General features: G+C 36.6%; 1 protein-coding gene across 1 annotated transcript in view; it reads left to right on the top strand.

Moving 5' to 3' along the window:
• Positions 1–255: 255 nt before the first annotated feature.
• rasa2 (RAS p21 protein activator 2) overlaps positions 256–27016 on the top strand; it is a 46553-nt gene continuing 19792 nt past the window's right edge. The window contains exons 1-9 of the mRNA XM_079621737.1: positions 256–533; positions 11656–11779; positions 14588–14694; positions 14782–14876; positions 18284–18360; positions 23727–23810; positions 24053–24125; positions 24309–24385; positions 25693–25794. Coding sequence (XP_079477863.1) covers positions 476–533; positions 11656–11779; positions 14588–14694; positions 14782–14876; positions 18284–18360; positions 23727–23810; positions 24053–24125; positions 24309–24385; positions 25693–25794 — 797 coding nt within the window. The 5' untranslated portion in view covers positions 256–475. The remainder of the gene's footprint in view (positions 534–11655; positions 11780–14587; positions 14695–14781; positions 14877–18283; positions 18361–23726; positions 23811–24052; positions 24126–24308; positions 24386–25692; positions 25795–27016) is intronic.

Consider the following 27016-nt stretch of genomic DNA (forward strand, 5'->3'; position numbering starts at 1 on the left):
AGTGATTCTTGTGTAGACTAGAGCAGCATTAAATCTTAAAAAGTCCTTTTAGTTCAGACAAAGTCTATACACTTTAAATGCATACCATAGCAGATTTGTACTGCTTTCCAACCTACCCATACAGTGTCTGTTTCAAAACCTAGTGAGCGGTGTATCTTGTTATTAATTTAGGGTATGGTAAGTCCCTACAACACCAAAATATGCTCTCTTAGTAGACAACTAAGTTTTAAAACACACAAGTAGCCTAACTGGGTTTCTTCCGAGGGCCCCGTCCATCTGCTTTGTCGCTCGTCCTCCACTAGGGCTTCCGTTTGTTTTGACTACATGATGTTGCCTGTTGATTCACACAAATCCTGGCGTCGCGACCAATCGCGCTGAGCCGGTGACGCTTTGAAGGGACGTCCATCCGTGAGCCTGCATTCATAAACGGATGTGATAAGTGTTGAATGTACTGTACAGAGACGAAACTTGGACCATGGCGGAAGAAGACGACACGAAAATCCGGATTTTGCAGAGCCTCAGAGGAAAAATATGTAAGTGCGACACGCTGCGAGTTTGATGTGTGTGTGGAAGAGTGTTTAGATGGCTTTGAGAGAGAAAGAAAAGGATCGGCACGGGGGAAAGAGGGGCGCGGTAGGAGCAACACACACACACACACACACACAGATACTGGATGGGGCTCTGAGAATCCAGCGCTGTTTGCCACATTTTGCGCACAGTTTGGACTTGTAGTGTTTTTAAATGTTTAAATAATGTTTACATCTTCCGTGATAGATATAGCTAAAAATATTCCCATTATCTGTGAGTTAGCCGTGGTGCTAACATGCTCCATAGCCTGGTTCCCCCTCACAACCGCCGTTTTTATTCACTATAATGTTAGTACCGAAGTGAAATCTTGTTCTTTATCTGCCCGTTTTAACTAAACCCGTCTTTATGTCACCGGAGTTGGCGGTTGTTTGATTCATTCTCACCCGGATTGAGGTTGTGAAATAGACGGTGGAATCTTCGCCGAAATTTGACATTCTGAGCTGGACGGAAGTTGTTGCATCGCTTTAAATACGCGAACACTGACATAGACAATTATAGCAATTTGCAATTTTCTTCAAAACCATTTGTAAAAGCGTACAGTATATTATAAACTGTAGCTCAATAGCCGTGAAGTGATTTCAAATTAAATAATACACTGTACGCAGTTCATTTATTTTCCACATATTTTACAGTTAGTAGGCTACAATAAAACTGTGGTAACTTGGTATTAGCTACTGTCATCTAAAAAATAAATAAAAATGACAGAACGCCTTGTACACTCTTTACAGAAATCAATCACATTAATTTAAAATGACTTTACAGTTGTATCTATAGCTAGATTAACTGATATGTTAGCTGTTTGTTAGGGTAAGATAGGCTATTTGATATATTTACACTGTAAAAAGTGGAAAAGATCCTTATAAATGACACTATTTTGTATAATCCAGTTGATCCCTGTTGATTTAGTGATAGTGACATGATACCATGTTAATATTATTTTTGGAGTTCTTCTGCCATGGTAATGACATATTATTCTTTGAACGGACAATTTCAATTCAAATGTTCATGAGTATCATGATCACATATGTCGGAGTAGCTACAGTGTAAAAATGGTTTTGTCATTGTCAAGTACATTTTAAATTACATCTAATAACATTTAAATTAACTGATTGAAAATTCAACTGCGTGTTTTTAAAGTGTACTTTTATATTACCTTTTGATACCATTATTGTAAAATTGTATTTTTGGTCAAGTAAAATGTTTAATCATGTAATAACATTTGAATTATATTTAAAAACATTTAAATTAACTGATTGGAAAATTGGAAAGGCAACAGCATATTTTAAAGTGTACTTACCTTATGATACACTTGTTTTAAAATGGTACTTTTTTGTAAGGGATATGACAGCTGTCACTATCGGCAAATGAAAGATCGCCGTGTCTGAAATAAAATAGCCTAGTCCCTGAGATTTTGACATCTCAGGTGTGTTTTGAATAGACTGAGCTGATTTAAATTTGAGTTAAATTTAAGAGAGACTTTCTTTATGCTGTCAGAATGATTGGTGCTTATGTTTTTACTGTCTCCCACCCCTCACCCACCAAAAAGAAAAGAAAAATTGAACTGAAACCTTCTGTGTTGCAAGTGACTTCGTGGTAAATCATCGCTCACTGGAAGCCTCATATCCAAATGATATTGCATAATTCATGTGAAGTATAGAGTATAAAAAGAAAAACGTACAATATAATGTAATACAAAAAAGATATCCTGTGATACGAGTTGAACATTTTATTTTTAACAAGCTTCTGTTAAAAAGTTTTATTTCCCTTTATAACCCAGATATAAGTATTTAGTCCCGTAAACACGTCTTAATAGATCTTTCAGCATTAGTCTATATGTATAGCCGTTAATGGCCATTTTTTAAAACTGTGTGAATGCGTATGATTGTGTGAAAGACATCGCTTTTATCTTTCCACCTGGATGAGGGTAGGCTTTTCTGATTACAGTAACCACCCAGTAACCTGCGTTTGCCACTACACTGAAACAGATGTCTACTATGGGGGTGTTTTTAGTAGTTGGGACTTTTAGGGAATTTGGGAAACTTGAAAGTTCCAACCTCTGGTCAATTCCGATAATGTGTTGAGTAAAGTGATAAAAATGATAATAGCAATATTAGTGAATACCTTACCATTGTGATGTGATGTGGATGTAGTTTCAAATTTCAGACATGTACAGTAGTCAACATTTGAAGTAAAAAAAAAAGTTAATCAAAGTTGTCCTAAGACAAGAACGGTATTGTTCAAAATTAATGTATAACTTTTTTTATAATTGTTGTCATGTTTAGTGCATTTAAAGTTTCAGATACCTTCAAAAAATAATTGGGAAAGTCCTTTACAGAATTACAGAAAACTGATAAATAAATTATCTCTTGTTCATAAATACTTTGGGAAGAAATCAGGTACTGTTTATTTGTACATTATCTAATCTGAATTTCCTATCATTCAAAACCTGACATGCTTTAATAAAATAAAATAAAAGTATATAATCCTGGTTGCTTAAAAATGCCAGAGCCTTCTGAAGAACTGTTTTTTTAAAATGACACACAACTGAAGTCTTCGGTCAAACCACTTCCTACTCAGAGTTTTATTTGCCCTGACTGAAAAGATGAGGTTCAGGATAAATCAGGGAGATACCGACTGAATGACACACTAAAAACAAAGACATGTCCCATGTGTTATCAAATCAAATTGTCCAGCACACACGTGACCCTGAACAATTGATCAGTTGCTAACTGTTTTAGTTGTGCAGTTAGTCTGTGTCCTAGATTAACACACTGGGCTAAATATATGGTGTGGTTTGCTCCACTCCTATTTTTATGAAAGGATAAGGGCATTCATTTGTTGTCTAGTGTTTTGTAGTTGGTTGACAACAACTGTTATGTCTTTGTCTAATAATGGCTACTGCCCATTGGTCTGTGAGGTGAATGAATGCAGCTCTATGGCTTTTTCATTCACAAAAGCACACCACTGTTTCAGAATGACTGTTATGAGTTTTTTGTACGTAGGCCACGGTGTGCTGTGCGTCACACTGCAGTGATGGCTTTGTCCACGTAAGTGTCCTAATCGGGACGCATGTCAACACCAAGCATAACCAATAAATTGGGTTACGGCCTTGACAAATTACAATTAACTATCCTGTCCATGTAGTATTTATTATTATTATTATTATTATTTAATTCCTGCAATAATATTAATCTGCTAAAGTAACTTAAGTCCCTTAGCTTAACAGAAAATCAGGTATTAATTCAGATTTAAGCCATAATATGCCCGTGGACATGGTCAAAATATATTAATAACAAACATACCAAAACCAAGTGTTAAGTTCATATAGGTTACACAGAGAAATTAGCATTTAAAGATTTGAATAGCTTCCCTGAAAAGTCATACTTGAATTACACAATAAGAAAAATAAACTCCATAGAAAATTGTCCTGAAGAAAATTGCCAGTAGGCTTACCTCTTCTGTTAAGTTTAAGTTTACGTTTACGTTTACTTCAATTCTAAAATACAACATAATGCAATTCGTCATTTACAATACAGGTAAAACACGTGAAAAATTCAATACAGATAATTCCTTCATATTAACAGTACATTGAATCTTTACCGTGAGTAACATGTTTATACCATGCCTCAGAGACTATGCTATTTTGTCATGTGGCTAACATAGCAAAATCAGAAAGTGCTGTAAAACAATAATACAGCATTTTCTCTGCCATTCAATGAGCTTTATTTTAAAATGAATTGCATGCCATTTAGCAACATAAGTCATCTAGCTTTTGTTAATATATTATAATATCGATCTAGCTTACTGCAGTGTGCAATAAGTGTCTCATACCAGCCACTGAGTGAACGCAGAGCAACGTTTTAACCTAAATTTCAACACACTCAAACATATTTTTAATATGATGGGTTTGACCAAATAAACAGTGCTTTGTTACCCCACAATTTGAATTAGTCAAATAAAGTGACCTGTGTGAGTATAAGTCAGCACTTGCGGCTGTTTCATTAGAATGAAATAAAATAATGTAGATTTAAGTGACCAAACGTACCTCACAAAGTTCAAGTTCAGGGAAGAAGGAGGTGAACGTGACATGTACTTTTAATTGTAACTTAAATCAAAATGTGCATAAACAACAAAGTGAAAGGACCGGCGGCGGCTGACTGTCCCAGGCTCTCGGACCCGACCTGCTTCATACCACAGTAACGCTAATAAAACATTAAAACATTACGTCATCCATGAACATAATTTCTGCCGAGTCCCTTGCTTTCCATCGGCTGTGGGGGTGAATGCGAGCACTCCCGTGATTCCTCCACGCCGTCATCATGCTTGAAGCTACGCCTTTGTTGTTGTTTCGAAAAATCGACCTCTAGCGGCAAAACTTACATACTGTGCCTTTAATAGAATATGTCACGACAATGAATAGCAACACACTAAAACCACTCAGAACTCCTTAGCAACATGCTAAAATACTCTCACAACATCTTGGAAATATGCTAAAATCAACTCTTAACACATTTGCAACATGCGAAATGCTAAAATTCTCCCAGAATACCTTACAAACATGCTAAAAAAAAAACCTTAGCAACTCAATAAACTTCTCAGAACGCCTGAAAAAAAAGCTACAAACTCTTCAGAATACCGTAGCAATATTTTTAAAATTCTCTCAAAAAATACCTTATTAGGGCTGTAAACGATTAATCGCGATTAATCGAATCCAAAATTAAAGTTTGTGTTTACATAATAATATATGTGTGTGTATTGTGTATAATTATTTTGTATATATAAATACACACACATGCATGTATATATATTTAAGAAAAATTTGTTATTTATATATAAAATAGTTCTATTTATATATAATATAAATCATATAAAAATATATATGCTGTATATAAATGCAAATATTTCTCAAATATATACATACGTGTGTGTATTTATATATACAAAATAATTATACACAACACACACACATATATTAAGTAAACACAAACTTTTATTTTGGATTCGATTAATCGCGATTAATCGTTTACAGCCCTACACCTTAGCATTGGTAAACTTTTTTTGTGATGTTGAGCCATGAATCTTTCCATTGGAAAGTGTAATTGGTATCCTCGTGGACTAAAATACTTTTTTTGCTCACTCTGATGTTATCTATTTCTTTTCTTTCCCCCTCTTTTTGCACACAAACGGCCACATTTACATGTGGTCACCAGCACCAGCTATCGACAGGTGCGCGTGCCGTGCACATATACAAACAGCAGGAGGAAATGTTTTCATGTTGTGATGTGTTGGAGAACTGTGAAGCATTCAGTAGTAAACTAATAACAGCAAACAAAGAGGAACTGAACTAAGGGCTGGCTCTATGAGGACCATCTTACAACATACTCTTACGACTTTATACTGGCCACATTGTTCCTGTGTCAACCAATTCCGATGCTCTTATTAGACATTTCAGTACTTGGTTGACAAACCTGATAGGCTATTCAAACCAGCATACAACCTTTTGTTTTCTGGTAGTGGTTATGTTTTTTTTCCTGCTTTGTTATCCTGCATTCATGAAATGATTGTATTGAAAAAGTAGTCTCTCTCTTTTAGAGGAAATAGACTAGAAATATTGCTGACTCATCTTGTACTCATGGGTGTGTCCAAATTTTACTCCAATTAAAAGCCTGATACTCTCTAGCAAAAGCATATAGCAAATCGTCATGATTTTGTGGGCTGTGATGTGAAGTCTATTGGCTTTCTTAAAAAGAAAACAATCTCTTTGATATGTCTCGCCCCAAAAGTCTTGTTTCAACTGTGCTCGGTCGAGTTGATTCATGGGGTCTTTAAAAGTACGAACAAGCTGAGGTTGGTGTTTAAAACTTGTGGCTCATACTCATTGACTCATAACCTTCTGACCGCTTACTTCATTCACTCTCAAACCTCATCCTTTTCTTGCGCCTTAATTTCTTTCACAATAACTATTTTGTTACAAATCGTTTTGAGCAACACATAAAAAACTATCCATAGAATCATACCAGTAAAGCAGAAGTATTACTTTCACACTTTACACACACTCACACATATATGTAAATATCATAAACATATACACAATTTCACCGGTAACTTTATTAGGTACACTTGTTCAACTGCTTGTTAACGCAAACATCTAATCAGCCAATCACATGGCAGCAACTGCATTTAGGAATTTAGACATGGTCAAGATGATCTGCTGAATTTCAAACTGAGCATCAGAATGGGGAAGAAACATGATTTAAGTGACTTTGAACATGGCATGGTTGTTGGTGCCAGACTGGCTGGTCTGAGAATTTCAGAAACTGCTAAGATCTACTGGGATTTTCACGCACAACCATCTCTAGGGTTTTAAAGAGAACAGTCTGAAAAAGGGAAAATATCCAGTACAGAGGTTCTGTGGATGAAAATGCCTTGTTGATGCCAGAGGTCACATGAGAATGGGCAGACTGGTTTGAGCTTCTAGAAAGCCAACAGTAACTCAAACAACCAACCGAGGTCTGCAGAAGAGCATCTCTGAACGCACAACACGTTGAACCTTGAAGCAGAAGAGCTACAGCAGCAGAAGACACACCGGTGTCACTCCTGTCAGCTAAGAACAGCAAACTGAGGCTATGTTTGCACAGGCTCACCAAAATTGGACAATAAAAGATTGGAAAGATGTTGATCTGGTGAGTCTCGATTTCTGCTGTGATATTCAGGGTCAGAATTTGGCGTAAACGACATGAAAGCATGAATCCATCCTGCCTTGTATCAGTCCAGAGGCTGCTGGTGGTGTAGTGGTGTGGGGGATATCTTCTTGCCACACTTTGGGTCCCTTAAGTTAGTACCAATCGAACATCGTCTAAACGTCACAGCCTACCTGAGTATTGTTGCTGAACATGTCCATCCCTTTATGACCACAGTGTACCATCTTCTGATGGCTACTTCCAGCAGGATAGAGCGCCATGATACAAAGCTGAAATCATCTCAAAATGTTTCTTGAACATGACAATGAGTTCACTATACTCAAATGTCCTCCACAGTCACCAGACCTCAATCGAGCACCTTTAGGATGTGGTGGAATGTAAGATTCACACCGTTGATGTGCAGCTGATGAATCTGCAGCAACTGCGTGATGCTATCATGTCAATATGGACCAAAATCTCTGAGGAATGATTCGGGCACTTTGTTGAATCTGTGCCACAAATAATTAAGGCAGTTCTGAAGGCAGAAGGGAGTACTAGCAAGGTGTACATAATAAATTGGCCAGTGAGTGCAGTTTATATAAATAAACTGTATATTTCTTTACTAATATATATATATAATATATATATATATATATATGTCGCAGGGGTTGAGGGAGTATGCGGTATGTATACTGTGCTGAGAATGTCCGTTTTTTTTTATTTTTATGCATGAGCAACCATCCATAATGTCCAGCTACATTTGCCAAAATGTGCAGCGTAACACAATGCATGTATAGTATCCCACAATGCAGTGCACTCAACTTGACCTTCCATTCCTAGTGTAACGCACGATTTGTGTTGATTTTATTTTGCGAGGAAGCAAGAGACCACAGAGTAACACGACACATGAAACTAGCACAGCTACTTTGTCTATTGGAAATCGGTTACTTGGAATATCAGCCATTTTTTAAATATTTGACCTGAATGTCAAAATTGACCAATCAGAAACAAGTATCCAAGCTGTGTAATAACCAAATTTATTTCTGATATGGCTAATAATGGACACCTGTTTATAGTTAAATAACGCATGCTCTTAAAATATAGTCAGTATGCTGTCAATGTAGACTAGTACTCAATTCCAAACACAGCCTGTGTTTAGTCCTAAAGTGAGCTTGTCTGCCTTTTCAGTATTTTTCCAAGGACGTTGCAAAGTTAAATTATTATGAGCCTGGCTAAATTGGGGTCAAAAACTAACCAACTCTGTGTTTCCCCTTCCGGTCTATGTTAAGTCCTCTGAAAGCAGTTGGGGACGGTGTCACAGCGGGTCTCTGGGGCCGGGTGTGAGTGATTCAGGGCAGGAGGGCTTAGCTCAGAGCTCAAGAGTCGCTTTAGTTTTACAGTCAGTGGCGCTGGGATTAGACATTAATAGTTCTTTAAAGAGCTGAAGCAGATTGACGCTGTCACCTCACACACCCTTAGCAGTGTGCAGTGCTTACACAGCTAACACTAAACAGTCTCGGCTTTTACCACTAAACCCAGTTTAATGAAGTGATGCAATCCTCTTCAAGAGTGAATGTGATATTAACTAACTGTTGCAATGTCACTCACGGGATCATATTGTTTATTTAAGATATGAATATAGATTTAAACTATTTCTGTCAGTTGCCATCAGAGCATTTCTGCCTAAAATGAACCCTAATGGGTCTAATATCAAGTTGTTGTGAATAGAGGCTCAGTAATATCAAATTCTGATTAAGAAATAATGCATGTTCTTTGTTGGTTAAATCATCAGTTTAGCTTTTCTTGTAGACATGCGTTCTGTGGCCATTTGTGTTGTGGTTTTATTTTTTTGTCTGGTCATTCTTTCTTTTTTGTTTATTTTTTTCCTTGTGTGTGGTGTTTTTTTGTCTCGTCATATTTTTGTTTTTTTTATACATAACTAAACCTCGGATACAATTGTGACAATAGTGAAAATGGACGGTTCTATTTGTTGTTGTTGTTTTATTTTTTAATTTTTTTTGTATTCAAAAGTACTCAAACTGATGGTTATGTTTTGTTTTGTGTGTGTTTGTGGTCTTGTTCTTGGCTTGTTTTGCTTTGTACACAGTTGTAACAATAGCGAAACCGATGTTTTTGTGTAGATAAAATGCAAAAGCAATAGTAGATGGTTTTCCCCTTTTTTCTACATTGGTTTTGAAGTGCAATTCTGATCAATTGAAATACCATAAAATGTAATAGAACATGATACTCTTATTTTTAGCTGAAAGAAATTGCAAGATTAGGCAAAAAATGTAATCCTGCAAGAGCCCAAGGATGTGTTGAACATTAATGATGGTGGACAGTAAATGACGACCATCCAATTGGAAAAATTCAGTTCTGCATTATTTAGCTGGTGTGATTTTTATCATCTCCTTTTTTTTTTTTTCTCCATCTGCCCAAATTATTTTACAGATGAGTATCTGGTATGGTTGCATTTTTTTATTATTATTTTTTTGTTTACAACATTTTTGTGCGTGTTTGTTTGAATGTGTGTGAGTACACAGCATGTTTGCATGTAGGGAACTCCAGAGTTTAGTGTCTGCGTGTGTGTGTGTGTGTGTGTGTGTGTGTGTGTGTGTGTGTGTGTGTGTGTGTGTGTGTGTGTGTGTGTGTGTGTGTGTGTGTGTGTGTGTGTGTGTGTGTGTGTGTGTGAAAGCCTGTGTATCTTGTTTGTTCAGGCCTCACGGTTGTGGTTTGCGTTCACTTCCGTTGCTAAGCATACAGTGCTACACATGCTGGCTTCTCTTCATCACACCTGTGTGTATGTGTGTGTGAGAAGAGAGGGTTAACTCTAGGGCATTGGCTGCTATCACGGCTCCCTGTGGCAGTGTGCTGTCGGGAGTTGAGTTTCCTCTGAGTCTTTATCTGTGTCGACTGTGAGCATCATTATGAGCTGCTCTGGGTTGTATTTGCTGTTGTTTTCTGAATGGTTCCGGGGAAGGTGTGTGTGTGTGTGTGTGTGTGTGTGCTTGCGCATGCCGGAAACCGAGACTGTGTAATAATAGCTAAAGGTGTATGTTGCAGACTTCGTGCATTCAGTCTCTGCTCCCTAATGAGAATATATGCATATATTGAATTTTAAAGGGTCATCAACACATTATGAAGTCATATTTCAGCCCAAAAGAAGAAATTTTATTTTGCATGCTGAAAAATAAGGTTATTTTTAAGACTTAAGACTTTCTTGACACTCTACATTGCCTACCGAATTCTCTTTTTTCAAAAAAAGAACTTATCACTATAATGCATTAATGATAATCATCCTGTTTTGACAGTATATCAGCATAAATAACATGCAGTGCAACAAAAATTATATATATAAAATCCTTACATATATACAAAGACTAAATAAAACTGTGTATGTATTTATATATAGCCTATATAGTTTTTGGTTTTGTTTTGTTATTTTTTTAAACATGTACTGAACATTTTAATTTGAATTATGGTAATGAGAATAATATTTTGTTTTCTGTATTACAGAAATGAGAATTTGAGAGGAAATTGTTGTTTTTTTGATTATTTGATATAGCCTAATAATTTTACACTTAGTTTTACAAAATGATACAGGTCATAAAATAGGCTGTATTATCTTCATGCGAAATGCAATTCTTAGTTTTTTGTTTCTTTTCGCGATGAAATATGACATGCACACCTTCTTAAAACATAAGGTTTGTCTCTACTAAATAAGAACAGCTGAATCACATTTTATGAATGGCTTTATCAAAAAAAGAAAAAAGCAGCTATATTTTGTGGTGATTTTAGAAGAGACTTAAAACTGAAAGCTGCGAACCACAATAAAGAATCCAGAGTATCTGAAAATATAAATTTGAGATAAAGTTGTAAGGTGCTTTTCGTGTTTATTAATTTTTTTGCGTTCTCTAGCTGTCATCCTGGTTTGATGTGGTCTGGATCAGTTATGGCCACGTCGTCCCTCTGACACTAACATGTGTGGTTGTGTATGTGTGTGTTTTTGAATTTGATCTTTTGAATCAGCGCTCTCCTGGAAGCCCCAGTGCATGCTGGGAGGAAGTTAATGCTTCTCGTCTGTAACCACATCTTAGATGAGCTCCACGTATAGCGGCCACATCCGCCTCAAGCCTCTGCACCACCACAGCGCTCCTGCCAGTGTGTGCGCACGATAGTGTGTGTTAGTGGCCGTACATCGCCGACCCTACGACTGACAAACCTCTATATTCAAATGCAATGTTTAGATGTACCAAAAAGAATTGAGTGTTATTTTCTAATGATCTGACGCAGAATGTCCTTTTATATACATTTACATTTCTGGGAAAACTGTGTCTGTAGCACAGACAAGTGCCATCTTACACACCTATTATTCTCCTCTCGGCAGGTGAAGCAAAGAATCTGGGTCCGAGCTCGGGTCCGAACCGTCTCCGTGACCTCTGCACCTTCTGTACAATCAGTTTGGACCAGGAGGAAGTATACCGCACAAAAGTCTACGAGAAGAGTGTAAGGTGAGATGGTGAACACGCACAAGCGCACAAACATCACATGCAAACTACGTGCTGATGATATTTATCTTAAAAGAACAGCACTTCTCATATATGTGGTTTTCATGCTGCTTCTCAAAAATGCAGGTCTACATTTTTTTTTTTTTCTGTCAGTTATGTACACCCGTAATTTGAACAAGAGCGGAAGGACTGCGCTTTTATGTTTTATTTTGTCCATCACAGGAGTTATACCATTATATATATATATATAGTTATAGTACAATGAATATACCATTTATTACAAAAATGAACTAGATTTAAAGAAAAAGAAAATGTGAATAGGTTTTAACTGGCCAAACGTTGCCGCTAGAATGCTATACTGTAAAACCTGGTAACCCACAATTGTTACTTTAATTTTTACCTGATCTAACACTTAAAGGAATAGTTCGCACAAAAATGTAAATTCTGTCCCCATTTACTCATCCTCATGCTGTTCCAAACTCATAAGATTTTGGTTACCGGTAATCTTTGAAATACAAAATATATTTTTAATGAAACCTGAGAGGTTTCTGTCCCCCCTTTGAATGTAAAATGAATCCACACGAATCATGCACTATAATCCAAGTTATGTTAAATAATATTTTTTATTTCAATTCATTTAGATTAGCTAGCACATGATCATTTTTATGTTAATTCTTTTTTATGCAGAAGGGATAATATTAATTCACCCCAAAAATGAAAATGGCATAATTGATTCACCCTCATGTTGCTTTCGGTTTTCTGTGGAGCACAAAAGAAGATATTTTGGAAAGTGTCTCACAATTTTTTGCTCATACAATAAAAAAAGGGAGTCTGAAGTTATTTTGGACCACATTGACTTTCATTGTATGGACATAAACAGTCAAACATTCTTCTGAATATTTTCTTGTGTGTTCCAAAGGAGAAAGTCACACAGGTTTGGAACACCATGAGTATCCCTGTAAGGTATTCTGAGTGTTTTAGCAGGTTGCTGGGGTGTTCTGGGTGCTCAAAACAGTCCAAATACCAAGTGTCTGAGATGTGAGACCTGAATGGTGTGGGAATGTGTGCAGAGCTTCAATACTTTAATTACAATTTTGACATTTGCAAAAAAATTTACCATTCACTCATACAAGTAGACCTTCCGCTCTGCACCGGATTTGCCTTGTCTGATGGTTCATCTTGATATCACACGTACATTGTGTTTGGCGATATTACGTTGTGTACATTTTCGGTTGCAAAAGCGTCTAGTCATTGAAAGAGGGAGGCACATGTTCTTTATCTCACACTATTTCTGAAGGCTTTTCCTCTCGTGGTATTTCACAACAGTTTTTCCCCTTTGTTCAAAGGGCTCTGTTGGCTGTGTCTAAGGAAGGGTGTCCACCTACGCGTTCCCTCACTTTTCTCTCTCACACTTGCTATCTAGCACTTCTTGTCTTTCGTTCACACACTCGTTTGCAGTCAGCCTCTCTCAGAGCATGAAGGTTTTCCTCCAGTCTTTCTTCACCTCTCCTAATCTTTCTTTCTCTCTTCTGGCTTATTTTTAAACACTTTCTGAATTTGAGGCTGTTAGTGTGTGCCGTGTCGCCACGTTTTCAGTATTTCGAGTCGAGTGCTTTACCTGTAGCAGTGTTGGGGAGGTCAGAATCTGTTCGTGTGTGTGAATGTATGTGGGAACGCATGCGCTCTGGAGTGCGTGGGCTGTGAGTGTGTAATTTGTGTGTGTGTGTAAGAGAGCTGGAGTGTGTGTGGGTGGATGAGCATTCTCCTCTCAAGTCTCAGCAGAGGTATTTGACTGTTGCAGTCACACAGCAAGAAGTAATTATTTTGCATGTTAAACCTTTTGGACATTTTTTACTTACATTTTTTACTCTTTAATATGACATGCAGATATTCACATCTGACACTGACCCCAAAAATATTTGGACACTTGAGCAGAATAACCACATTTTGTAGTACATCGTATTAAGTTGTGAACATGAATCTATACTATCATTGAACTTGAACAACCACAAAGTGTCAGTTATTTTTATTTTTATTATATCTATTATAATTGATATTTAATTTATTTGAATTATATGTTTATATAGGTTTGTTTTATCATTTAAACTCAAACTATTTGTTGTAAGATGTTTTGGGTGAAATATTGAAATATATATCTTTTTTTTAAATCATTGTAATATTTGTTTGATAATTTATGTAATGCAATGAAACTCATACATTTCTTCTAATGGTGGCTTAAGTGGTGTCACAAACTGTGTCAATGACATATAATAGGGCCCTATGAAATACATTTTTATTTTCTAAATTCAAATTTTTCCATTTAAATTTTTCTTTTTCTTTTTCTGAAACCCATTTTAATGGTTAATTTCGATTTATTATATTACTAAAAATGAATTTATGAAACATACAATTTAACAACAATTTATGAAAAGTTTAACAAAAATTAATTTTAGGTACCTATGGTTATTTTTTTATTTTTCCCAAAATTCTTTTTAATAGTTTAATTAAATGCCAATAATCAAATATTCTTAACTGAATTTTTTAATAAATTTTTTTATTGGGCCATATGAAATGTTAGATTTTGTGTGTGTGTTGTGTCTTTTAACTTAAAGCATGAACAATTTAATGAATCTTTTAAAATGTAATCAAATGAAAAGTAAACCATTTTAACGTGTGAATATTACATATAACTTTTTTTTGTAGTTTTCTATACAAAATGTAATATCTTTCTCCTCCTCTAATGCAATGTTTGTTGCAGTTTTGTGTTTGGAGTCGCTGGTTGTGATTAACGGCCTCTGTCCTTTGCTTTAGTCCGTTCTATGGCGAGGACTTCTACTTCGAAATCCCGCGCCCGTTCCAATGCCTGTCCTTCTACGTGTACGCCAAGAGCATGTTCCAAATAAGGGATCCACCTGTAGGTCAGTATCTTTCGCCCTTGTTTTGTCTCATGTACAAGACTAATACACAGTGTACATGTCAACTAAAGATTGCGTGTGTGTTTGTAGGTAAAGTAGCCATCAGGAAGGAAGATCTGTATAAGTACTGCGGGAAAGAGAACTGGTTTCACTTACAACCCGTGGATCCAAACTCAGAAGTTCAGGTGAGTGTACAGTTAGATGGCATTGAAGTTATTCAGCACACAAACACACACCCAACAGAGCAATACATGAATACACAGCCTTACTTCCCTTCTGTGGTTAGTCTCCAACCGTGGTTTGGGCCAATCGGGTGAGTTTATGATTGCTCATTGCCTCGCTATACCCAATGAGATCAATGTATGATTAGTCAGCTCTTATATGTGGTCCAATGACTTGAAAGCAGATGAAGGCCTAACTCCACATCCTGTTTTTGTGTATGGTGTATGCACAGATCTGTTTTGTACACAAGTATGGTTCACTATTCAGCAGAACCGGGGGCAGTGGGTGTGGATTAACTGTATCAGAAACAAAAAGTGTTTACGTAAAGGAATTTGCGTTTTGTAAAAGTCTGTTTTGAAAAAGAAAAAAATACAATGGAGGGCAAATTCAAATAGCAGTTTGCCAACCAAGGAAATGAAACTTAGCAACCAAGATTTGCATAAGTGTTTTTTAGGTTTGTATGTGTATTGATAACATCGGTTTTAATTGAAATTTGGCAATATTTTGAATACTTGCAATATATTTGCGATGATTAAGTGGCATTGGGAATATTTTGCTTTTTAATTTGGCTTTTTATTAGTTTTTTTAAAATGGTGTTAGTTGGCTAGTTTCTTGCAAATTGCAATATATTTTAGTAGTGATACTTTAAGACTGGAATACACTACATGACTTTTGCTCAGATTTTTGCCCCGATTTGCAGTCTAGAAGAGTCTACATTAGTTGCTGAAAGTGTGCACCAGTATGCAGATTTTGGACAGTCGGAGTTTACAGACTTGGCAGAAAATCGTGTAGTGTAAGATGGACACAGACTGATTCCATCCAGTCGGAGCATATTAAAACACGTTTGATATTTTTTGCCGATTTTAGAGCACATATCCTAATGTATTAATAACGCGTTGCTACTGAAGCCGAAGCTGTCCTCTATCTACCAGTGTTGCAAATACAATAACAATACAAAAGTGAATTAAAGGGATAGTTCACCCAAAAATTTAAATTCTGTCATTAATTACTCACCCTCACGTCGTTCCAAACCCATAAGACTTTCATTCATCTTCAGAACACAAATGAAGATCTTTTTGATGAAATCTGAGAGCTTTCTGACCCTCCGTTGACAGCTACAACTACCACCCTGACCCTGACTCTTCAAAAAGTTCATAAAGAGATCGTAAAACGAATCCATATGAATTGAGCGGTTTAGCCCAAATTTTCTGAAGATATTCGATCGCTTTATATGCTGAACAGATTAAATTTACCGTAGGCTTTTATTCACATGTAAACATTGACCAGGGTGAGTAATTAATGACAGAATTTTATCCCTTTAACAGAACACCTGCAACAAATAAGACTCAATATTTGACTCATGTGCAGAGATAAAACAACTGACTGCACCACTCAACTCTAACTCCCATCGTAATTTGTATAATCAGTCCATACTGATCGTGTTCACCCACCCATGAATGCATACAAATGCTCTCGTCAGCACAAAGAGTCGCTACAACACTTACTGCAGTCCTCTCCTGCACATCCATGTTTGTTTCATCTGTCATGCGTCTGCTAGCAACGAGGCTCGTGTATCTGTACTGCGTTTGTGTTCGGAACAATTTGAAAGTCTGTTAGTGTATGATCCTCAGTCGTTTAGAGTGCGACGCCGGTTTTTCTCTGTAACCATTTACAAAGTCTGCAAGTGTTGCCCATTGTTTTATAATTTGTTCAGATTTTAAGTCGTGTAGTGTATTCCATCCTTTAGCAGGAAAAAAAAGTTGATAAGATTATTTTCTCTAAATCAGTTCAAACTTAGTTTAAATACAATTTTTGATTAATATTTACAATTAATAGTTCAGTAAGATTCAGTAATTTTTCACTCTCACAGAATTGTTTTTGGGAAGTCTGTCATTTTTTATTATATTAAAATATTTTTATAAAAATGACTCTATTACAGTGTATTGTTATATTGGTGCCTATAATAAAGGTTATTCACTTCAGTTTATTGGTATTTTGCATACATTTAGTATAAAACTGTGGAACAAAATATTTTTGAAAACTTGATTTCTACTATATTGCATTTCTTGCATCATTTGTGATCGGCTTGGCAAAAATGGCAGTTTGATTGACGTTTTTTGCTAACAAACATGCTCATGGCTACACTGTAAAAAATTCTAACCTCCCCAACTCAAAATTTTCTATTGACTGGTCACAATTTTTCAATTGGCCCAAGTGAAATTCTGCAAATTTAATTTGATCAATAAACAGAATTTCACTTGGGCCAATTGAAAAATTTAGATGTAACCAGTCACCAGAAAGTTTTGAGTTGGAGAGGTTAGAATTTTTTACAGTGTATTTTCGCACTAAAAAGAAACCAGATATTAAAATATAGAATATTGTCAAAATGCGGAAAAATATTGATAGGGTCTTGATAACCCTAGAGTTGAAATGTTACAGTGTTATTTTACGATAGTGGTTAAACACTGTGGTTTATGTGTCTTTAACCCTGAGGACGAGAAAAAGGTGGGTGGCAGTTACATCCGATAACGTTCTGAGCCGCCCTGAACTGGCTGAAATCACAAGACGTTCCTCCATCTCGGTGTTCAAAAAGCCCTTACGTACCCCTAAAACCTTAAACAATTTATGTACATAAAACAAGTCGTTTCTTTCCGGTCTTTCCACATACTTACAAACTAGCGATTAACAGATATTGTAAATGTACTGTACGTTGCAAACAGATCTCTACTTTGCAGGGATAAATGATTAGATGACACGATTCTATGAATAGATTTTTGCCTCTTTGCAGATTAGCACTTCATATTGCATAAAAAAATATTTGTAAAAAGTAGTTCTATAGTATCTGTCTGCTTTGGACATCTGTTAACGTTGAGTTATTGGTGCGTTCTCTGTCATTTTTCAAAGGAACTTGCACAAAAAATTGCGTGGGAGTATGTGGGCGTTTTTATGTTGTTTTCTTCTCTATCTTTCTCCCTCCCTGTCCTTTCCTTCTCGCCTCTCCTTTGTTTGCACTCTTTCTCATTCTGACATTATCAGCCTCAGCAAATTTGACTGGCTGGATAGGTTATTTCAACATATCATATTATATCATAAACATGTCCATCATGATAAAAGTCCAGACACTAAATGTTTTTGAAGTTTATATTCAGCCCTCAAAACACATTCTGTATTTCAAGCAAATATATAGAATATAAGGTTTGTACAGTAAATAAAATCCTTGTCTACGGAGAGTCCCCACAAAGATAGAAAAACCTAACGTGTGTGTGTTTTTATATGTGCTGTTATATACGAGTTCTGCTATAAATAGCTCTAATGAAGTGTAATTGCATCTGTGTTGGATATTGTGACAGAAGTCTTTCTTCTTTGACAGGGGAAGGTTCATTTAGAGATGAAGCTGAATGAACTGATCACAGAGAATGGATCCGTCTGCCAGCAGCTTGTGGTTCAGTAAGTGATGCCTGTCTGTCAGTGCATGTGTTTGTGTGTTTTTAAATGTGTTTGAGCAGCACAACATGAATTGGCATTCACAACCATTTGTACTTCTGTAACGTTACATACTTCAGTGTGAAACAGGATATCAAGAAGTCAAGGTTTGGCTAGTCGGCAGGGTCTCTTTATCCCCTGCTGGTAGAAGTCTTAACTAGTCTTTCTCCATTGATGGCCATTCAAAAGCAACCGTGTATTTTGAATTGATTTATTTGAAACCGCATATACTGTTGGCTATATCACTTATATTTCATTATATTATAGTACCAGTATCCAATATCCATATTATAGTAATATCCATTGTCTGCAGTGGGTTGGTGAGTTCATGAAGAAACATTCTATTCCTTAATCCCTTCCTATTCTAGTTTGTACTATACTGAAGGATGGCTGAATGATGTTAATGTAAATTAAAAGCCTAAAATTAATTAAATCATACAAATCAATGAATAAATAGGACGGTAGTCAAAATAAAATTGAAATTCCATCCCTGCATGCTGCGTATAAAAGTGTGAACCAGGATCACTTAATTTTCATATTCGCATAATTTCCTACGTTTTTGTGGACAAGTTTTCTTCATTTGATCATATTTGTTACGAGAAGTGTTTATAAACCCACCTTAAAGGACTTTTCTGCCTAACTAACTTAGGTCAAAATGCCTTTTGAAAGGGAGTGCATGGGGCACTTCTATGATAGCATCAAAATAGCTGTTTTTAAAACACTAAGAAGGCTCGACACAACATAAAACGGAGCTCGAAGTATCACCAGGGGCTCTACACATGAACTTGAGCATTGAATTCATTGTTTGTGTACACAAAGTTTACTAAAAAGAAAGGTTTTGTACGACTCAATTTATCAGTTAGTGTTTCCGGTGGTTGGAATTTTGTCAGTCAAAAGTAGTCGATCTCCGAATGCAACGTAACATGAGGAGAGTAAAGATGGAAAGCTCCTAAAGCTTGTTTCCATATAAATTGCCATGAGCCAAGTGTCTAAGTTATCATGAATTTCATTGGAATTACAAGTTCATGACATTTCCTCATATGGAGTCAGTTCATTACGTTGCATTCGGAGATCGACTACTTTTGACTAACACAATTCCAGCCACCGGAAACACTAACTGATAAAGTGAGTCGTACAAAACCTTTCTTTTTAGTAAACTTTGTGTACACAAACAATGTTATTACAGTTCATGACAAAATAATCACTTTTTTTTACCTAATTGTGCAACCCTAAGTAAATAAGATGACATATTTTATGTTTTCCTGCATGTCATGTGACCATTAACCGACATCAGAGAACTGTAAACATGCTAATGTGTTGTTAAATTAGGGAAATATAATAATAACTTAAAATGTTAGGGGGTACTGTACTTCAAAAAATAGTTTGTCAAATCTATGAATCTCTGATCTAGACAACTGCCGCTGAGATAACGGGGATGTTGGGCTGTATGCTTAATTGATGTATGTTTTTCTATGTTAAAAAAAACCCACTGCATAAGTTTGAAATGGGCATTATTTGGTTTTCCATTGTGCTTTTATTGTACTTCACGTGCAGTATACATGAAGTACGCATTATATGTGGACTATAACTTCAGAGGTGTGTGTCGTCTGTGAAGTTCATGTTCACACCGCTACAGGGTTGTGTGTATTTTCTTTAATGGTGTGAAAAATGGTCTGACTCAATATAGAGTTGCTGACGTGCATCTGTGTTTAATGTTGGCCATCGCTGTTCATTCACACTCTCCCACAGAGCAGGTTGACGAAAGAGGAAGCGATGCCGTGACTGCAGGAAGCCCGCACTGCGCTGTTTCTGTGGTTTTGTTTTGCCGTCACACTGCTTTTTTCTCTCTTTCATGCTCTCTCCCTCTCTGTCGTTCTTTCTCACCTTCCTTCACCGCTTCATGGCTGTCACCATGACGACTACAAGTGTGAATTACTTCCTGTCTTGGATAGCAGTGCTTCTGCTTTCACCCTTCTTATCTGACACCTTCATTTATGCACGTTCTTCTTTCATCCTCTCATTCTCTCATTCATTCATATTTTAACTTGTGACGTGGAGGAACCTCTGACAAAGTCAACATCAGGGTTTAACAATAAGGATGGCTGAGAGGGTTTGGGGCCAGTTCACTGAGCTGCTACTTTGGCACTATATATTACATCTGTTGATCTTGTGCCTTGCAAATGCAAACATTTGGTTGTATGGTTGCATGTAATAAACATTGGTGACATTTGAACCAGAAGAATTTACAACAATGCAATGTCTAGCTAACTAATATGGATATGATTTTATCAGAATTTTGAGAACGACTTGTAATGGAGTGCAACTGTCGGGTTCCAGAAGTAAAAACTCCATTTATTTTCTCCATTTAAGGAAATAGATTTTTAAGGATAACTTATAAACTTTTAAAGACAACCGTACTTTGAGCTACAAGGTTGTTGAAGCCGTCAGCCCACATTATTACAATTTAGTTTTAAAATAATCATGTTTAACAGTGGAATTCGTGGTGTAAAACTACATTGCCCATGATGCAGTACAGAAAATTCCACCAATCGGAGTTGAAATGAACAAAACGCGCCAAAAGATCTTTTTAGCCCCGCTCACTCCCACGAAGCACTGCGAATGTAATCGAGTCAGTCGATCTCCCTACCCTCTCAAAATACTTAAATATTTGAATATACATGCATATTTTTATATAATCAACATTTTTAAATGAGTAGTTTTATATTTCTCCATAATTTTTCATTCGATTATGCTGTATTTTTGTCAATTTTTTTATACTTTTTTGATGCCAATCAAAGTTTGTAATGTTATGATTCACCTCATATCTCATTGGCTTCGTTTATAGCTTGTAACACTTTAACAAAGACTTTTTTGGAATCCTAATGGGAGAAACGAATGGAAAAGATACTTCCAGAACCAACACCGCTGAAAAAGTGGGTCACTGTTGCACTGTAGAGTCACAAAATCTCCAAACAAGTCAGATATGTTTTGCACTGTGCCTTTGTTTCCAGCAAAGTGTGTGTGTGTATGGATTAATCATGTTGTATTTTTGCACTTCCTGCTGTTATTGCAAATTGCAAAAACATACAGTGCGTTTGAAATCAAATACTTCCCTACTAAATATAGTATGATCTACTTACGACGCGCAAATTAAAGAACAGACACAGCCGGATCATTTCCATAATGACAAACGTAATCTACCAAGAGCTGAGTAAATCACCTTGCATGATTCTTTTAAATACTCTCCTCCCACAAATTTTGCGTCTGAAAGGGAAACTCCTACAAATGCATATGCAATATGATCAGCCGCAAACATAACTGTGTCCAAGCCTTTTCAGCGCTCATTTTAGTAAATCCAGACAGGAGCTTTTTAACGCCAAAAGAGGGTTTGCGCTGGCGCAAGCTGTTAGTAAATCTGGGGGATGTAGTACGGCCAAATTTCATTCATACTATATATAACATTCTTTTTTAATGGTTGCACGTTGCAGAGTAAGTGTCAAACCAAATGTTGTACCTACTATACAGTATACACCATGCGATTTCGAATGCAACGCTAGTAAATTAATGTTTTATTTATTTATTTTCTTTTAAAGAAAATAATTGTTTTTTTGTTTTTTTTCTATTTTAATCAATTTTAAAATGTAATTTATCCCTGTGATCAAAGCTGGATTTTCAGCATCATTATTACTCCAGTCTTCAGGGTCACATGATCCATCAGAAATCATTCTAATGAAGCACTTATTATTTAGATTATCATATTAACAAAACTGCTTTACTGGTTATTAATATAAAGTTTTTTGTCCACTGAAATCATGTGGTGTAACCATTGATCTATATAAATGCATATAGAGCTGTGGTTGTAACCAATACGCAGTCTCTCTAAACTCCTCCTTTCCATGAGGCTACTCTGCTCTGATTGGTCAGACGGCCATTCTGTTGTGATTGGTGTTTTGTTTCCAACACAAAGCGGTAGACCAATCACCATATCTGAATTTCAGCTCTTAACACTTTACACACAGTGATATTATAAACCGTTACGACGGTTATCAAGTCTTTATTCTTTTGAAGTGCATGCAAAGTGCATTTGAGAACTTCCTCAGCAACAACTACCGTGACGTTGCTCACAGTCAGCCAATGAAGAGCATGGGCTGGCATTATGCAAATGTTTTACATTGTTACGTAGGTATGTAACAGGAAGTGAGACTGGAATGGCTGACGACTCGTTTCAGCAGTTCAGAATCTCTTCTTTCTTTTAGGAGACAATAACTTAACTTGTCATGCACTTTGATCTTTAAAACCTTGCAGTTGACTTGCTTTTACATTGACAAACGGCTGTATTACACACTGCATGAAAGGTCATATTTGAAAAAGCATAGTTAGACATGCAAAATAGAAGCATTTTAATAAGTAGGACCCGTCTGTATTTGACCCAATTCTACTATGAGGTGTTTGGTGCATGCGCGCACTTCCATGCTGTGCTGTAATATGCTGATCTCAGTGTCTGAGTGAGGGACGCCGACGAGCAGATGTGGAAGAGAGATAACAGCCAATCGCAGCCCTCCACTGGCCTTATCAGCCCAATCAGACATGAGAGCACCACCTCTGACGTCAGAGCTTAAATGAACATACTTCAGCATTACTTTAGAGACATTTGCGATGTAAAAAGTGAAACAAACACCTTTACTTTTCTGCAGAGTGATTGGGCGTACTCTGGGGGATACGGTGAATAAGCTAAAGTCCCAAAAAGTCATGTGTTCCTTTAATATTATCAATGTTGAAAACAGTTGTGCTGCTTAATATTTTGTTGAAAACTGTGATACAATTATTAATTACTCATTGATATTCATTGATATTAATAATTGTAACATTTTAAATATCTTAACTTTCACGTTCGATCAATTTAATGCATCCTTGCTGAATAAAAGTATTATACTTATATTCTTATAAATACACAATTAAATAAAAATCTGTAGTACTGGTCAGGATGGAGAACATGGCATAAAAAAGTGACCCTGTTTACTTTACTAATGCATGTTTATGATCTTGTTGTGATTGATTTTGTGATATTGGTGCTTTTCATTTCAAGGGAAGAGGCCAAATAGTTAATTAGGCATTATTTAGTTTAGACGATAGCCTAAAACAGTAGCCAAGTTAATATCCTGTTTCAGTTGGAAATGTCAACCAAGTAAAATTGGTTCAGAATGCTGTTTGATGTTGACTTGAATGGTGTGTTGTTTAATCACATATGGACAGATCATTCTGCTGTCTGATATTTAATGTTACTTTAAATAACGGGCTCATTAACGCCGCTGTGTGTGTGTCTTTTGCAGGATAATCGCGTGTCAGGGTTTGCCGTTGATAAGTGGACAGAACTGTGACCCGTACGCCACAGTAACACTTGTAGGGCCCGCCAGGTAGGTTTATAAACATTATAAATCACAAGGTTTACTGTAAAGGAACAGAGGTTTGCATAAAACCTGATGGTTTCTAATGAAGTACTGAAAACAGTCAGAATGCATTATTGTGATTTTCTAAATCAGTCATAAGATCGTTTGGGCCTCTGTCACTGATCTACGCTGAAATGAGTACATAACATCCGCTCTGATTCAATAATAACATCCTGCTCTCTGTCGATCTGTTTTTCTCTCTCTCTCAGGTCTGACCAGAAAAAAACTAAAGTGAAGAAGAAAACCAGCGACCCTCAGTTTGAGGAGACCTTTCATTTTGAGGTACAGCCTCATCCATTCATTCAGTAATAGTTCATGAATGTTGATTTTGTGAGTCCCCCCCCCCCCAATGGCTTTAAACGGTATTGTCATTAATTTAGGTCGTGTCGGAGTTATGATTTCTTGTGGATGCTGTATGCATTTATAGCATTATCCATATGGTTACAATTCACAATGTTTCTGCAGGTCACAAGGTCAAGCAGTTACAAGGGGAGGTCACACTTCCAGGTGGAGGAGGAGGACATAGAGAAACTAGAGATCAAGTGAGTTCTCTTCTTCATTATTGTGTTGGCATTGTTTCATGTTAGCCTCTCCTGGATGTATGTTTTTGGCTTTGTTTCTATTTTTTTGTTTTTTAGATCAAGTGAGTTCTCTTCTCTTCTTCGTTGTTGCGTTGTCAATGTAATCTTTGCCTCTTTTGGCTGGATGTATGTTTGTTTTTGTTTGGTTCTCTTCTTCATTATTGTGTTTTCATTGTTTCATCTTAGCCTTTCCTGGCTGGATGTATGTTTGTCTCTTCTCGTCTCTTCTCTTCTCTTCTCTTCTCTTCTCTTCTCTTCTCTTCTCTTCTCTTCTCTTCTTCTCCGTTGTGTTGGCATTGTTTCATCTTAGCTTCTCCTGGCTGGATCTATGTTTGGTTTTGTTTTGTTCTCTTCTCTTAATTATTGTGTTGGCATGATTTCATCTTAGCCTATGCTTTTGTTTTGTTTTGTTTTGTTTGTTGCGTTGTCAGTTTAATATTTGGCTGTAATGGCTGGATTTGTGTTTGTTTTGTTCTCTTCTTTTCTCTACTTCATTATTGTGTTGTCATTGTTTCATCTTTGTCTCTTCTGGCTGGATGTATGTTTGTTTTTGTTTTGTTCATCATGGTTTCATTGTTTTAACTTTTGCTCTTCTTGGCCGGGTACAGACTTTTGTTTTTGTGCAAAGCCTTTTTAAAAACGGCATATAACTGCACATATTGACTGTTTGTGGATGATTATGGTAATCAGGGATGAGTGCTTATATGACAGGAAGACTGTATTTAATGTCAGAAATATTTTGATGAATGTGGCTTTGCTCTGATTTGACACATAATGTGCCACTCTGAATTGTCCCATATAGCCCTCTGCAGAAGCTGACAGGTAAGAGTAGGTGAAACCACCAGACGGCACATTAGATCATGACACTAATGTGTGTGTGTGTGTGTGTGTGTGTGTGTGTGTGTGTGTGTGTGTGTGTGTGTGTGTGTGTGTGTGTGTGTGTGTGTGTGTGTGTGTGTGTGTGTGTGTGTGTGTGTATGTTCATGCATGATTTTTTGTGTTGTTGGTTTTCCACTCAAAGGCAATTTATTTGTGTGCATGTTTGATGTGAGAAAAAGCTTCATCCAGTAGTGGAGAGAAAAATGACTAACCCACCTTGATGCATCTGCATCTATACTCTGCGTGCTGGATTTCAGATTCAGTTTGACTGAAAATGGGAAAAGTTAAAATGTGTGATTTTCCAGGGGTTGAATACATTGAAACAGAGCACTGTGTGTTTGTAAATGAACATTTAGCTAATGCACACTCTCTTGTACTCTCCCTTGCAGGGTAGAGCTGTGGAATAATGGTAACTTGGCACAGGACGTGTTCCTCGGAGAGACACGGGTATCTGTGAAAATCCTGAGAAACGACCATGTCCACAAAGCATGGTAAGAACACACACACACACACACACACACTCAGAAGTAGGACTTCACTGGACAATATATGGAATATTCCATTTGCTGGCTATATCCACCTTATTTTTTAAAGAAAGTGTTTTAATGTAATATTGCAAACTGGTATTTCTTATCATATTACTGTCATTTATTATCGTAATCATAAACATAGCGTAAATAGTTTTACTATCACTTTTGTTATTTTTCTAATTGGAAGTCGTGCATTCACAGATAATAGTTACTTCTGCATTTAAAAAATAAGGTGGATAAAATTAGGCAACACTGTGAACTATTTATTCTTAATGAGTGATTTGAGAATTTTTTTGTCCAAGTTTATTAATTTATTACAAAAATACAGCAAACTTACAATATGTAGTTGTACATATAATGACTTCACAACTTATTATTATTTAGATCATCATATTAACAAAACTGCTTTACTGGTTATTAATATAAAGTTTTTTGTCCACTGAAATCATGTGGTGTAACCATTGATCTATATAAATGCATATAGAGCTGTGGTTGTAACCAATACGCAGTCTCTCTAAACTCCTCCTTTCCATGAGGCTACTCTGCTCTGATTGGTCAGACGGCCATTCTGTTGTGATTGGTGTTTTGTTTCCAACACAAAGCGGTAGACCAATCACCATATCTGAATTTCAGCTCTTAACACTTTACACACAGTGATATTATAAACCGTTACGACGGCGTCAGTTTTACCTTATCAAGTCTTAATTCTTTTGAAGTGCATGCAAAGTGCATTTGAGAACTTCCTCAGCAACAACTACCGTGACGTTGTTCACAGTCAGCCAATGAAGAGCATAGGCTGGCATTATGCAAATGTTTTACATTGTTACGTAGGTATGTAACAGGAAGTGAGACTGGAATGGCTGACGACTCGTTTCAGCAGTTCAGAATCTGAACACAATGACTTAACTTGTCATGCACTTTGATCTTTAAAACCTTGCAGTTGACTTGCTTTTACATTGACAAACGGCTGTATTACACACTGCATGAAAGGTCATATTAAAATGCTTCTATTTTGCATGTCTAATTATGCTTTTTCAAATAAGTAGGACCCGTCTGTATTTGACCCAATTCTACTATGAGGTGTTTGGTGCATGCGCGCACTTCCATGCTGTGCTGTAATATGCTGATCTCAGTGTCTGAGTGAGGGACACCGACGAGCAGATGTGGAAGAGAGATAACAGCC

Source organism: Phoxinus phoxinus (assembly GCF_949152265.1).
Source record: "Phoxinus phoxinus genome assembly, chromosome: 8".
In the NCBI taxonomy this organism is placed as follows: domain Eukaryota; kingdom Metazoa; phylum Chordata; class Actinopteri; order Cypriniformes; family Leuciscidae; genus Phoxinus; species Phoxinus phoxinus.